The sequence below is a fragment of the Triturus cristatus genome, chromosome 9 (assembly GCF_964204655.1).
Source record: "Triturus cristatus chromosome 9, aTriCri1.1, whole genome shotgun sequence".
NCBI lineage: Eukaryota > Metazoa > Chordata > Amphibia > Caudata > Salamandridae > Triturus > Triturus cristatus.
In genome coordinates this window covers 525908375-525924527 of record NC_140592.1, presented here as the reverse complement: position 1 = coordinate 525924527, position 16153 = coordinate 525908375, and the positions used below count along the sequence as shown (strand labels likewise).

Below are 16153 nucleotides of genomic sequence, written 5' to 3'. Positions count from 1 at the left end.
TGGGTTTAATCCATCATCATTCTTTAGCTCACTCCACCACCCCAGTTCAGACATATCCATATGCAAATCAGTCTGACCCTGTGCCTCATGGGAACAGTCCAGCACGAACTGCCAAGCCATGTCTTCCCTGGACCGGAAACAAGCATCCTGGGACCGGTTTTGGGTTCATAACCCTCATGAGCCAGGCTATCTTGAATCCAGTGGCAAAGTGAGCAAGGGACCCACGTCTGGGCATAACCTGCCAACTTAGGGTGAACATGGGTTGGAAGGGCTAACATATTATAGCCTACGAATGCTTTCAAGATTCTCCCTCCCATTTTTTAGTAACGGGTGGCATTAAGCTGGAGAAATAGAGGTTTTCTGCAGATTGGAGATTTTTTTCAGGCTGGGGGGCTCTTCCTTAACTATTTGGATTTGGCCAAGCAATATAATTTACCTAAAAGACATTTTTTTAAGTTTCTGCAAGTTCGGGACTTTCTTGCTCGGAAAAACTTGGTGTTATCGCCGAATCAATTTATTGAAAGTATTAGGCGCCAGGAGAAAATAGGGGTGCTATTCAAGATTTTTCTATCAGTTAGGGCAGACGACCTGGAGAAACACAATACTCAATGGTCTAATGTGTTGAGGGAACATAGCATTTCTATAGAGAAAGCTAATATAATGTCTAGGGAAACAGGGGGAGAGATATGATGGCAAATGTTTTCGATGTGGGGGGGATTAGTGCGGATAGCCTGCATGTCTTTTATAGTTGTAGTAAGCTGTCTAGGTATGTGATGGACATTGAGAAATTTTTGTCAGAGATCACTGGGACACCCATCACAATTACTCCAGCTATAATGTTGTTAGGTATTGGCAAGGACTTAGAAAAAGGGATGCCCATGTTTAAACCTCGCTATCTAATTTTTATTGCAATGGTTGTAGCTCGATTGTGTATCGCTGCTGATTGGCTTCAGCCTGAGCCTCCGCCTTTCGAGCGATGGCGTGCTAAAATGTATAATTTAGAATTTAGTTTATATTCGGCAAAAGGTGCAAAGAAATGCAAGATTGGAATGTGTATTTGGGGGGCATTCGTTGATCGTATGAATGTACAGTATAATTGATGTATTGTGTTGTTTTGATACTGTGGAGCAATAAATAAAAAATAAAAAATAGAAAGTGGACATTTTCTTGCATAACCATTCCATGCCTCTGCTTGTCTGTAGAATCCATGTCTGGGTTGGCTGATAGATGGGCTCTTGTGCATTCACTCCAGACAGTTACGCCAAGGGAGATGAGGTGTGCCTTGCATATCTGGATATGCCATCACCAGGCTGATGGCTGGTCCTGAGCCAGAGTGGTGGCAGGAGTTCTCAGTGACACCTGAATAGGACTGTTCCTGTCCTCACACAAAGCTGTCTTCACCTCCCGTAGTGTGCCTGAAGCCAGGTCAGGGAAAGGCATGGTATTGTGCTCTACAAAGACTTTCCTTTGAAGCTTGCCTACTTCAAAGGCAGGCAGGGTATAACTGGACCTCTGACACCCCAAAATCAGAACACTTCTGGACTGAGGACAAGAAGAAGAGCTGGATGCTGTTGGAGAGACTGCCAGTCTGCCGGTTGCTTTGTTGTGCTGGTCTGCTGCTTGTAGCTTCTGTCCTGGGAGGTGTGGAAATATGGATTTTTCTGGTCAGTTATGTCCCCTATCTTGGACCCCAACGGTTCTATGTGCATGTTACAAGTACATGTATGTTCCCTCCAGTTCCAGTTATGAAGACGCAAACACATGTGCGTCCACCGTCAACATGTCCTCTGTCAGATCCGCCATGAATAGGCCGGATATTCCATTCCTAAGTATGAAAGGCCACCGGTTTTATATGGTTCACTTATGCCATTTTTCAGTCCAGGCAAGTAGGCCCTGATTCTGTCATCAAACTCCTCTTGCCTTCTGCTTCTGAAAGCTCCAGTCTGAGCCTGCATCTGTGACCATGAACTTTGTCTCATTCCCTGCGCGGCTCACGAAGCCTGACATCAGCCTATTCTCTGCCAAGAACTGTATTTCACCTTCGAATTATCTGCTTCACTCCTTAGCCGATGCATTCCTGTCTAGTAGTTTAAGTAAACATTCTTCCAGCTACCGAGCAAAAGGCCCGGCTTCTCTGTCTTTATGCAAGTAATTCATAGTCCTGTTACCATGGAATATTCCTACCCCCTCGCATTTAGTATAGACACTTAGACGCTTGTACACGCACGCACAGTCAGTATAGAATAGATTCTGTCCAAGAGTCCTTCTTTTGTGGATAACATAGTTCTTTAAACATAGGATGTTAGATATGATTTGGGATTAGGTTGACTTGACCCCCCAGACTTTCCGTCTCCACATGTAGAGCTAAATGTCAAGTCCCCTTCACCCCCTAGTTGCACGTCAATCACACGTCATGCTGCTGCGCGCGCATCTATGCCAAGTATTATCTTATAGATCCACCTATATATGACATCATAACCAATTATGTTCCTTTTTACTCCTTATTACACCCATTTTCGGTTACGCATATGAATCGTCATTTTCCTTATCAATTGTTACGCCTACTGCATTCGCTTCATTGTAATGTATGTTCTATAAAAATCATTTCTTGTCAATAAAGTATGTACTTCACTTCCTGAACCTCCGTGGTGATGGAACTTGGAGCAACCGATTATAATCGATCATTGGAATAAAGCCCATTCCGAACCTCTAATACCACGGATTCTGCCTCTCATTTTACTGAGCTATTTTATTATGTTTCTGTATCAAATTAAGTCCCGGTAATGAATTTTATTTACCACAGAGGGAAAGGACTGGGCTTTCCTTTCTACGTCCTGCTTCCAATATTCTCCAAGGGGTTGTGCTTGCTTGCCTCCTTTTAAGAAGTCTCAGGGCCATCAAAGACTTCACCTGCCAGTGTCTGGGTTCTTCTGCTGAGAGTCCTGACTTGCCAAGTGGTGCCAAATCCAGTTCCTGGGCCTTTGGAAGTAGAATTTTGTGATGTTAAGGAGAAAATCCACACATCATAACATGTGTATTTGTGAAACGCATGTTCACCCAAGGGTATCTTGGCACTAAATAACAGATATTTATTGCTACCTAACTCAATGGTACTCATTTTTTTGACCTCACAAGGATGAATGGCTGAGTGCACTAGCCTGGATTTGAGCCTGTGACCATGAGGTCAAACACAGGCCCCTACAGTGGGTGCATTAGTCCACTAAGCCACCAGACCCGGCTTGCATCAACTCCCAGAGCCTGTTTTCTTGACACATCAATGCCGAAAATCACTGCAGAAGATCGCAGCATTACTACTGCCTGCCCCGAAGCGTGGTTCACGATCGGCACATCAACCACGGCTTTCACCTCAGGCCCCAGCTCACGTTGCAGCACATCAGAAAAATTGCAGCTGCACGAATCTCGAGCACAGTGTCACCAACGTCCATGACACTGGCTCCGACGTCAACGAAGCACCTACTCACGGCTGTGAAATAGATGCAGTCTCTGCTCCCTGACTGAGAAATCAATGCAACGCCTGCTTTGCCGCATCCAAGCAGCACATCTGAATTTTGGTAGCATTGTCCTTGGGAGCGATTCCTCATTGACACTGCACGGCAATAAGGAACTTAGGTCACATGTCCAGAAACCAACTCATCACCTCCTATGCCAGTAAGGAACCAACGCATCACCTACCCTAGTCAGTAGGCAACCGGCACATCACCTCCCCTGTATAGTAAGAAACCAACACACCGCTTTTTTTCCAGCACCTCACTTCCCCTGCATCTGCATGGTTTTTGTAGTTGACGCATCTAAGGTACTTTGTGGTGAAAGAAACACAGCCATTGACTACAATTGACCAAAATTGCTTTATCTTTAAAAAGTCATTTTTGGCTTGTGTATGCAGGATTTTTGTCATTTTGGTCTTGTATTAGTCTGATAAATACTGTATATTTTTCCTAGCTGGTGTGGACTCATTTTGAAGCGTTTTCACTGTGTTACTGTGTGTGTATGTACATATGCTTCATAAGTTAAGTTAAACCTGACTGCTCATGCCAAAGTACCAAGAAGGTGAGCAGGGGCATGGTGCAAACCACTGCCAACTAGAGACCTAACTTGCAGCCATTACTATGAAAGATGACGGTCTGAAGGAAGGACTTCCTCGGAGTAAAGTAAGTTGCCATCCCTACGCTTGCTATTAAGTTGCGTGCAACCGTCCATATTGATATACAGCTACAATGTTTTATGGAGATTAAGGAAACCAATTGCATGGAAATTGGAGAGTTGAAGAACCACGTAAAAACTAAAGTTGCTGCTGTTTTCCGACAAAGTAAGAAGTGAGTCTAATGATGGAAGACATCATTTTGTGATCATGGCCATTCAGCTTTCACAGGCTACCAGTTCCATCTAATTGTCTGTCTTTATAGATTAATGGCACTAAAAGGAATTCCATCTCACCGGCATGTGCAAAGCCAGACCCAAATGAAAATAATAATAAAAAAATAAGTAATTTTAAAGGCTGATTTGAGCTGTGAAACACATTCAAAAAGATTTGTATGAATTAGATTGTGTTTTTTTTATTTTTATTAATTCAGAGAGATATATTATACATGTGTTCATATTCAAAACGTATGAAATCCTTATACAATATCAATTATTATCCAATAATCCAAATTGCTACATCTTACATTAAGAATTCCAAGGTAGATGTTGTTTCCAAAAACATTTTATATACATAATTCATTACGGAAAAGTAGAAAAAGGAGAGTAAATCCATACCAAAAAGAGGGAGGGAAATAATATGTAATCTCAATATTAACACCAACTTAATCAGAGTAGTCTCGATATATTAAATATACTATATACATTACCCTACTCCCTTTAACCACTTTGCAATTGGAGCCCATAATTTCATGCCCTATTTTTTAGCCTGGAGCCCCTTACAGGCATACAGGGCCAGTTCAAATTTATACACGGCTATAAAGCGGGCCAGATACTCATAGAAACATGGAGGCATTGGATATTTCCATCTAGTTGCAATAAGTAACTTGAATATAGTAACTGAGATAAACATGATACTGATTTGGACTTGATCTAACCCCATACTGTTATCAAATCCCAGCATAATAAGTAAAGGGGTTAGTTCCATTGTTTTACCAAAAATCCTTTGCCAAAACTTTACAAGTTCTGTTTTTAGAAAATCAAGCTGCGGACACCCACAAAACATGTGGATCTCCTCTGCTGGCCCAACCCCACATCTAGGACATTTGTCGTCCTCCCTTTTCCCCCATTTAAATAATTTGGCAGGAGTAAAATATAAGTTGTAAATTGTTTTATAATGTTGTGCCTTTAGATTGGCTGATAAGAGCGTTTTCTTAGCCAGTCGCAATGACATATCTATATCCAAATCGGTATTTTCTAATCTACTGGCCCATTGTGTTTCTATTTTTTCGATATCATCCGGGACTTGTTCCATCATTATACGGTTTTATACCGTATAGATGTTTAATTTTACAGCTTGGTTTCCCCATAGTTTCAAACAATGTCATTTTAGCACTTGGAAGTACCTGCTTCCATTTACCAAAAATCCCCTTCATTTTAAGGTATTTAACATAATGCCCATCCGAAATTCAGTACTCTCTTTGTAACTCTGCAAATGAGTATAGTTGGCCTTTTGATTGAATATCCCCAACTGTCCTTAAGCCGAGTTGCTCCCATTGTTTGCCATAGTGTCATAAAACCCGGTGGAACATAGTGACGATCTCCAGATGGGTGTATACTTTGTAAATTTCTTGATATCCATATGTTTTTTAATTTTACCCCAAGCTTTCCACGCACTTGTATTAATCTTAAATCAAACCTTTTTATAGTAGCTGCGTTCGAACTGACGTAGCAGCAATGCTCTTGCCCTTCCCCCTAATGCCAACTCATAGATCGTCGGGAGACCCTCGCTGGTACCCCGCTAGCTCTGCCATCATTATCAAAGAGGAGTATGTTCCAATGTTGTAAAAATGCTGCCCATTGATAAAAGGTAAGATTAGGAGCAGCCCATCCTCCCCGTGCTTGTGGCAAGACAAGAAACTTTAGAGATCTCCTAACCTTACCATATTGCCAGATAAATTTACTAAATATAGAGTCTAAAGTTTTTATTATAGAGTCCCCGATTTCTATAAGGAGCGCCCTAAAGAGATACAATATCTTGGGGAGCATTACCATTTTAAGAACATTAATTCTTCCTATAATAGTTAGATGCAGTGAGCTCATTCCCCTAAGGTCAGTAGCCATTTTATTAATCAGGGGGTTAAAATTAATTTTGGTAATCTGATCTATATCTGGACAAACCCTAACCCCAAGGTAGGTGGCCGTAGGTCCTCGGCAACTACCCTGAAAAATAACCTTTTCAGAACAGACTATCTGGGTCTTCGATTTGTTCAATAACTACCGCGACTCCTTACCAAATTTAGTGCCATGATTTCTATTTCCTTCATTCCTCCCTCAGGGTCATGTGTTAGTACCGCGATATCATCCGCGTAAGCCAGTACTTTAGAATTAAACCCCTGAGTTATCACTGGTATAATTCCCTGATTGTGGGAAGCAAGATGGCGACTGCTTGAGGTCGTAGGAGCGGGCTTGCCAGCATAGCACCGTGAATGGCTTGAATGCGGGAACGACTGAAATTAGAAAATAGGGCACCTACCTGCTTGATGCTAGATGCTTCTCAACATTGGGACCTTAGATATCGAAGCGGTGGTGGACGGCTGTTCAGAGGACAGGCAGCTATGGAGATACAGCGCGGCATTGGAACTGCTGATAGATCGTGTTCTCTCCTCTGTTGGTTGTCGGCGTTGCCGGCAGAGATTGGCCGCGAGGATGCCCGCTAAAACCGCTGGCTTGACAAAAGGAAAGTCTAGAGTGTCCTCGACCGCGGACTCGGTCAGCAATGAGGTGAAACGAGGTGGACGACAGACACAACAGGCGGCAGCACCAGCATCGGTGAAGGAAAGGGAGCCGGTTCCAGTGAGGGGAAGAGGCCGGACCTCGTCTGGACGGCATGTGCTGGGAGGCTCTGTGTTGGAAATGCTGCACGGAAGGCAGCCTGTAAGCACGGGCACAGTCGCTGCGGAGCCTGCGGTGGGGGCTCTCCCTCATGGATTAGATCAGGATCTAGCGGTTTCTGGAGAGGCAAGAGCTCAGATACAACTGGCTGAGGAGCTATCTTCTGGAAGTTTGACTGGAAGTACTGATGTACAAAGAGAGAATGAAGAGGAGAAGGTGCTTGTGCCTGCTAAAACTTATGATTTGAGGCAGAGTGGGCCATCCCAAAGACAAGATGGGGGCCATGGAGACAAACAGGTGACAAGTGAGGGGGAGATAGGAGAAGCTCTAACAGGGGACATAATGGGTCTCGGGTCCCCAGTAATAGAGACAGTTGTGCAAATGGAACTTATAGAACATCCCTTAATCCATGGGCAAGAGATACAGCCTATAAGCACTAAAACCAAGACAGACCCCAATTACCCCAATCGCTGTATGAATTAGATTAAATGTTTAAAATGTTCCCCCTCATTTTTTGATTTCACGGTGTCCCACAGTTCGTGGTCCTGAGGAGAATCCCTCTTTCGGGGTTCAAAATGCATCTAAAATTTTCAAAAAACCAGTCAGTCTTTTCTAAAAACAATTTTGGCATTCAGCGTTCAGCGAACCCCCTTTTGGACTTTAAGATACTTATGCTGGGTCCTTTTTGTTAGATTTAAAAAGAAAGTGATACTTTGAAACCCCTGGTGTATATGCTTTTAAAGAGGGCCCACATTACTGGTTTAGTTAATCATGGCTCTCCCTTTTATCAAACTCTAGGACTGGGACATGTTAATGTGCTTTCCGTTTAATTTATTAGTTTTTGGAGGATTTTCTGCTCTGTGTACAAAATATTGTAATGTGTGCTAATGCTTTGAATTATAGTTTTTCGAATTGTTTGGGCTACAAAATTGAATTGTTTGATTCTGTAATATGTCTTTGATGCTTAAATGTTAAATGGCAGAATTTCTCAAAATTATTTGTAAATAAATCGTGATCACGCTGATTCAGTTTTGTGACCAAAAAATATAAATCATTTTGTCAAAGACTAAATTTCAGTACTGTCTCTTTTTTCTTTTTTTGTTTTATAATTGCGTAGTATCCTAACCTTGCTAACAAGAAATTGTCCCAACCCCTCTACTTGGTTCTAAACTTTTTCAAAGTGGCATTTTCAGAATTCCGACTTAAAATCTAACGTTCCCATTAATTCCTCGAACACCAAACTTGGTTTTGTTCCTGCTCCGAATCAAATATCAGCACTTGTTACATGCAATAAGGTAACCCTATGTTATTCTATGGGAGACGTAGGCCTCACAGTAGTGAAAAACGAATTTGTGAGATCCAAGACAAGTAAAACTTAAAGCTACAAATCCGACTTATTAATTACAATGTCCAGGTGCTGTTTAGGGCCTGCCTTAAGGGTGACATATGTATTAAAAAGGGAGTTTTAGGCTTGGAAAAGGAGTTACTCTGCCAAGTCGACTTTGCAGTTCAAAACTGCTGGCAGGTGGTAATGACAGGCCTGAGGCATGTTTTAAAGGGCTACTTACATTGGTGGCACAATAAGTGCTGCGTCCCCAATAGTAGCATTTCATGCACAGGCCCTGGGTATATGGTACACTACCTTATGAAGGAAGTTTATGTAAATTAAATATGCCAATCAGGTGTAAGCCAATTTTACCATGTTTTAGGGAGTGAGCACAAGCACTTCAGCACTGGTTAGCAATGGTAAAGTGCACAGAGTCCTAAGGCCACAAAAACGAATTCATAAAAATAGGAGAGTGAATGCACAAAGTTTGGCAGAAGACCACCCTAAGGCTAACAGGTCTTAAAATGTACGTCTGAGATGATCTAAAAATGACAGTGGAACCGAAATAAAGTACTGGTGCTACTACCGCTGCTTTTGAGACAGTCTACATCAGACTCTACTGTTGACATTAAAATAGCTTTTACATATTGGATATATATCCTAAGCAAGATCTCGCTAAGGCAGGCACCGTCTTATCTCAGTACCCTCATTCCCATCAACCCATTCTGCTACACCCTCCGGCATACCCCAGAGCTCAATAATGTCTCCACTTCTATTCAACCTCTGCCTCACACGTGAATCAAGCCACAAGAATCTCCTTCTGTATAATTCAATCACTTAGATGTATCTTCCCCGCATCTAGGATATCCACAGACACAACACGCACTTTGTACAGTTCATTTGAGAGTGTATAAAGCTGTAAGGTGATGGCCAATGATGTGTCCAATATTCCATGGTGAGTATCTCTTCCAGTAAAAATGTCAGTAATTAGATAATCATTTTTACAAAATGGTTATTGTATATTTTGTTTAACATAATTTGTTGGTGACAGTGGCCAAGGGTTTGATTTCCTCAAACTCGCAGTGAAGTACGGAGCTTGACACAGTCCGACATCTTTAGTTCCTGCTAGCTTGGCTTAGCCTTCTGCTCATCAGAGGGCAACTGGCCAATGGAATGTTCTCTAGCCTTGACCCCCTGAGCAAGCGATTCTAGCACTGGATTAGGTTTGTCATTGGAAGAGCCAATGAGCATTTCAAGTAGATTGACAAAGGCCTTTATGAAATGACTGGGGACAGTGAAGTCTGAAGAATTGTGACCATGTGGGTAGAGGGGAAACATGAATACGGGCGTACAGGTGGAGGCAGAATCCCAACAGGATAGGTTCAGTAGTTGGATGTGTGGGGAGGTATAGGATTCATTTTGCATTAGTGTGCTATATAAGAAATACATAATGGGTGATTCATTAGAACTAGTAAGTTTGAACTTGATTCAAGAAAAAAGTAACCTTTTATGGAGTAAGTACATTGTTTGTGTGTGTGTGTTTACATAGCTGCCCCTAAGGGGAGGCACTGACACCACAAAAATGCGGGATGGGGGACAAGGAGCTGGATCTAGGTCCAGTGACTTGTGCTCCTGAAAAGTAGAATCATTGTATGGGGGCGTCATAGTTCCTATGGAAAAAGTGTGATAGAAGGAGGGGGAGCTAGAGTTGTTCTCTTAATATAATGACTGGGGACAGTGTGTCCTTGTCTTGGTGCCCTCACACACCCCAAAGGATGTCATGCTTCATCATTGGGCGGTGCTCCTCATTGGGCCAGCGCTGCAATGCCCTACTGGTCCCCTGAAGGGTCACTTTTTCAGAGATCTTTTAAAGGCACTGACACCCCCACTCCACCCCTGGAGCTTTTGGCCAGCAGGACAAATTGCACAAAAGCACACAATTTCTGCTCATCAATCATCAAAGCCCATGCAGACGCCATATGGGGAAGGAGAAAGCACGTGCAAGGGTACCCCTCATTCTGGCCACCCACCCACTCTTCTTTGTCATTTTCAGAATGGCTGGCCATTGAATGGGGAATGAAAGGGCAGTTTTGAGGAAATGGATTTCTGGTAAGTGACTAGGCTGGGGTAGCTCTGCAAAGATGCCATGATAGGATGTGTACAATAATAAGTATGTTAGAAAATGGAGGAAATGGGAAAAATCAAGCCATATTTGATCATTGACCAAGCAAGTTTAATATTGCACTATTTGGTCAAGGAAAGAATAATCAAAACAGAAAGTCAAGCAGTTTTATAACGGCTGTGAGGCCTTGTTTGGAGACTGAGAGGTGGAAAATGACAATGGCATTTGGGAAGAAGTCCTGCCCTGAAACCAGAGGAGGATTCGACAGCTGGGAGAGAAACGGCTTCAAGAGCACTTCACATGAATGAGATGTTCTGAAGCATGGTCAAAGTACACAATCAATTGTGTATCAGTGTGATGGTACAATAGTAAGAAAACAATGTCTAAAGCTGAAAAGAAGTTCGGATTTGCCTTTTGTTATCTTATCTAGGCTGTAAGCATGTATGTATGGGTACCGGAAAAGCGATGATCCTAGCTAGGAAGCAACAGAGATCTGAACAGTGACCAAGATTCTTAGGGTACGTTCACTTCAAATGCCACATGACAAAGGTTATTCAAAAGATGCTATGGGATGTAAAAGTAGTGTTGAGGTTATATGATCCACTTACTAAGCCCCACTCCTTTTTAAGCCAGCGTGACCTTACTGTTTGCTTCTCTATTCAAGGATATCTTTGACGAAGCAGTGTGCAGTCTTGTAGAAACTGTCATTACTATTGTGCATAATGCATAATGCTTATTAGTAGTGTTGTATTTCCATACCTGATTACCGTTGGGAAGAGCTCAGTGCTGTACACGTAGGCGCAGAGGATGGATGAGGAGAGGGAGCCTTTTCCCAGGACAGTCAGCGTGATCTGAAGTCTCTGCATGTCTGTGGGGGAAGGAAATTTACATCATGCCCTTTGTAGATTGATTAATTGTAATTATTCTATATTTTTATACCATTATGAAACCTTCTTTCATGAGACCATTGGAAAATGCACCAACGTAAGTTAAAAATCAGTTCAAATTTGGAAGGCTTTACAACTGAACGCAATGAGATCCCTGAGATCACAAGCAGGATCTCTAAGAAAAACAGCAACCAGACAAATATACATTTAGGGGTTGATATTTTGCTATTGTCCCTTTTGCTTTGAGAAGGGGTTCAGAACCAGAAGGCATGTGGTCCATAATGAGTCCACCTACTGTTACAGGGTGATAGATGGGGCTGAAAGTATTTGGAGTGATGCTGGGAATTGGAATGACTGTAAAGGTGCCTGCAGGAGAAATATAGACAGCTAACGGTGGCCTATATATAGTAGACTTTGCTCATCCACTCTTTTTTTCCTCTAAACTGTGAGGAATGTTGTTTTGTCTTTATTACCACGGGTATGAGACACACTTAAAAAAAAAGATCAAATAAACTACTCAAAGATAACATATATTTATTTACAGTATATATTGACCTTATCCTTTAAATAGAGTGTAATGGCACAAAAGATGGTATTGAGGTACTGAGAAACATAACCCTAAGGATAGGAAATAACCTAGGGGATGGGAGAAGAAAATACCTGGGATTCTCACAGCTTCCTAATACTGAGCAAGTTAGAGTACAGAGGACGGGGGAGGGGGTTTCAGGGGCTAGCCTTAGGGACCAAAAGAGATCTAATTCCTGGGTGTGCCTGGCGATAGTGAGGAACCATAACCAGAGATAGCAACATCTCTGAGGTTGTGACAAGGCAGTGGAGAGGAGGGAGGAGAGTGGGTGCTACAATTTTGTGAGCATATGTCTTTTATAGGATACTGCTCATAGACGTCAGGGTTGTTTTGGCTCTAGGGAATGTGGCAATAGTGTGGAAGCATTACTCATTCTCTTCTCATTTTCAGCAGAGAAGGCCAGGTGACCCCCTGTGACATGGCATTGATAGGACCGGATTCTTGAATACCTGATTATCACCAAGAATCCTCTCAGGTCGCCAGGATCTTTTTATCTGCTAAATAGTGTGGAGGGGAGAAAATTCAAATCTCAATACATAATTAGCCAAATCAATTCCCATTCCCAAAGGACCACTGACTCCGAATCTAAAATTTAAGATTTTATTACAACCAGGAATAAATGCACATACAAACACCTCAATACAAGGTGAAGAAAATAGATGGGCACTAATGCAAAAGCAATCCTATGTAAAAGTCTCATACGACTCAGAATAAAAGGAATAATCAGTTCCAAAAGCATTAACAAAACTATGATTAATCCAATCTCTACATCTGAAACCATTAGCCTAAAGAAAATCAGTTAGTCTTTCCCTACTCTATCTCTAAGGTGACATCCCTACTTAGCATTTCCATTCCCAGGCAAGAGAATAAAAGGTGTCAGTGAAGACTTCCTAAGAAGTGCACTCACTTTGTCGGAGCTCGTTCTAAGATGCTCCTTCTAGCTCCCCATCTATACCTTAACTGCTCAACCCTCGGGGCACTGTCCCTAATACAAAATCCCAAAATCATAGAACACGCCCTTCGGCACACCTCTTCAGCCAGGCCTTCTTCCAGTACTTTTCCAGCAGAACTTGTCTTTCATCCAACGATGGTTAGCTTGACCTTGGGTCCCAGGCACCTTCTCCGCTGAAAGTATCATCCTCACATTCCAACGTACTCCCCTGTTGGCTCTCATACCTTCCTAACTTCTAAAACAAAGACCTAGTCTCACTAACAAGCTAAATGTCCTTGCACCTGCAACAGAAACATGGGAACGAAAAACTGTCTCTTCTCTGAGATTTTCCATCAGCCTACAACCCAAATCCTTTACCAAGGGAAATCATTTTCGGCCTACAACATGAAGCTAACATAAGAAATATGAACAGGCCTTTCTCTTTAAACGTATATGCGATCAGCCCTTTACATTGTTAAACACTCCTAAATCACATTCTATGCATTAACTTCATCACTCTTATACATGTGAATAAGCAAACTACACGTACAACTTTAACATGGCGCACATTTAAACTAACACATTGCATTACGTGAAAATCTAACATTATGCGTTTACTAAAATACATTCACAATAATCTGCAGCATTACTCTTCATGAAAGCATTATTACATTTCTAATCACCCCTATGCTAAACGATTCTAGCAATACATTTTTATGTCACAATTAAACTACATCGTTTAATATGCAGGTGCTGACTAACAGTGAATAAGATGCACTCCTACAAATTTCAGAATAACGTGACGCTCTATCAGTTCCCTCCTTTGATGACAAATGTCATCACACCATTACACAATTAACTCCCTTGGAGAAAGAACCAACCTAAACAGTACTTGTTGCCATCCTTCCCCGTCAGAACCTCTCCATTTTCTTGATATTCTGATACTGACTGTCCTGCAGTCTAGCCATTTGCATTTCACTCGCTCTGAGGGCTCTTTCAATTCTGTTTCCTCTATACCACTTGTAAGTTCTGATAAGACTCCACAAGCAGATCACACAAACCACAACAATGATAAGGGGTTTTAGCACAAACCCAAGGAACCCCTTTCCCAAATTCGCCAACCAACTTCCCACATGACTAAATCCTTTACCAATCTTTTCCCACACACCTTCTTCAGTCAAATCCTCAATCTCTTGATGAATCGTGGTAATGTTATCTATATATTTCTCCATATCCTTGCTGTTGTTTGGAATATACGTACAACGTTCCTGAACTTTCAATAATTTACAGACTCCGCCCTCTTTTGCCAATAATACATCTAAAGCAAGGCGATTCTGCAAAACCATTGTCCTTATCGACAACATCTCTCCATCCACCAATATCAAAGACCTTGCTGTATTCATTGACAACTCATCAACCACAGTCGCCAGCCTTCTGATCTTCACATCATTCTGAACCACACTCAAACTTGGTATCACTGCTCCAAACACATCACCAATCACTGCTCCCGCACTCACAGCTCTCCCTACTCGAGTGTGATGTCCAGTCTCCAAAAGCTCCAAATCTTCTGCATGATAGATTTTCGGAAAAATCTTTCCCGAGTAGCATGTACCGTACCAATTAGCGGGCAACCTAACGTAGGCATTCCTTCCACACACATAATACACAGTTGGAATCACTTGTATCGTTCCTTGCAAAACGTTCTTAGCTGAGTCTTCCATTGTGAAGACATGGTCACACGTACTTTGTCCTACCGAAACCTTCTCATAATAGGTCTGGGGATGTCTCACACACAACTTCCCCTTTTGCATCTGGTCCAATGCTATGGGTCCATAACTCCCCTTAGATCTGTGTAATCTCTCCTCATCGGTCCAATCTACTGGACTATCTCCTGTATTTTTTGTCTGTGTTAGTTTTCTATATCTACCTTCTAACTGACCTACAAACTTCTTCTCTGTATCTGAAAATAAACATGTCAAATTATGTCGGTGAGCATAAGCCGTATCCAGTTCCAAAGACGGTATGAAATACTTCCGAAGTCTGTCTTCTGACTTGTAGTAATCGTATTTATTCAAATGCTCGTAAACTGGAACTTCAGGAAGTACTGCATCGTAATTGGAAAATAAATACTCAAACTGGCCTCTCTCATAAAAGATGCTAAGCAACAAGCTACAAGAAATTCCATACGTCAGTGGAAGATGATGGTATCTGATACCCTCATCTACGGAAGAAGGTAACTGCATGCACACATAGCAGTCATTTGCATTCATCGCATCAACATACTCGTACAACAACTTCGCATACGCATTAAGCTTAAAATCACTTCTAGATATATCTACGTGAGAAGGAAAGATCCTGAGGGGCAAGATGGCCGCCGAGACGCCGTAGTGGATGGTCGCACCCTGTAACCCTCCTGACTGGGAAGATGAGGTGTACTACGTGCTCATATGCTTAGATTGCAGACTTACAGATTTGCAGATTCACTGATCTACTACCAAGCTAAATTGATTTAATCTAATCTGCTGTGGAAAATTTGCCTTTCTTACTGGGAGAAAAGAGCACTCGATACTGATAAAAAGCGATGCTGAGAGAACTCACTGGCTTGCTTTTTTTGATATGTGACTTTCCACAAGAGAAAAAGTGGGCTCTGCAGAAATATCTGCACAAACACTGTTCAGCTTTGATTTCCCACTCGCCCCTACCTGGAAGTCGCTATTGGAAAGTCGCTTCAAAATCTATGGCTACAAAACCTGCACTTTACTCAAGGAAGAATCGTGACCGAGACGATTGGAGCCGTGACTCTGAGGTGGAGGAGGATATGGATAACCTCGGGGCCCCAGCGCTTAATTTAAGAGGGAAAGCACGATCTAAAGTGCAGCAAAGGCGAGAAGCGGCATAGGAAAATAAATTAAAGAAAATACGTGAAAAAGAGGAAGGAGGGAAAAAAAAGAATGTGACTGTCCCAGTGTCAGCTATTGTAAGGAGAAGAGAGGAAGCAAAACTCACCGCTGGGGAGGTACTTGGAAAGGAAACTGCACTCCGCCAGATGACCATAGTTGAGACTTTTTTGCCCGCAGCAACACCAGTAACGACTGACCAAACAACTTTGCAGTCGAATCTGCCACAGGGAGTGAGAGTCCCCACGTTGGTGAGCCTGTGCAGGATGTTGCAGCCTGCTGTGGAGAGGGAACCGTTTGAACAGGCAGGAGCAGATGGGGATGGTACCTGCATGCTCGAGGTACAGCCT

The 16153-nt window shown here is 42.3% G+C and overlaps 1 protein-coding gene across 1 annotated transcript in view; it reads right to left on the bottom strand.

The window, feature by feature from the left end:
* The window catches only part of LOC146798239 (solute carrier family 22 member 6-B-like), a 1062737-nt gene that overhangs the window by 329794 nt on the left and 716790 nt on the right, over positions 1-16153 (bottom strand). The window contains exon 8 of the mRNA XM_085625517.1: positions 11262-11370. Coding sequence (XP_085481643.1) covers positions 11262-11370 — 109 coding nt within the window. The remainder of the gene's footprint in view (positions 1-11261; positions 11371-16153) is intronic.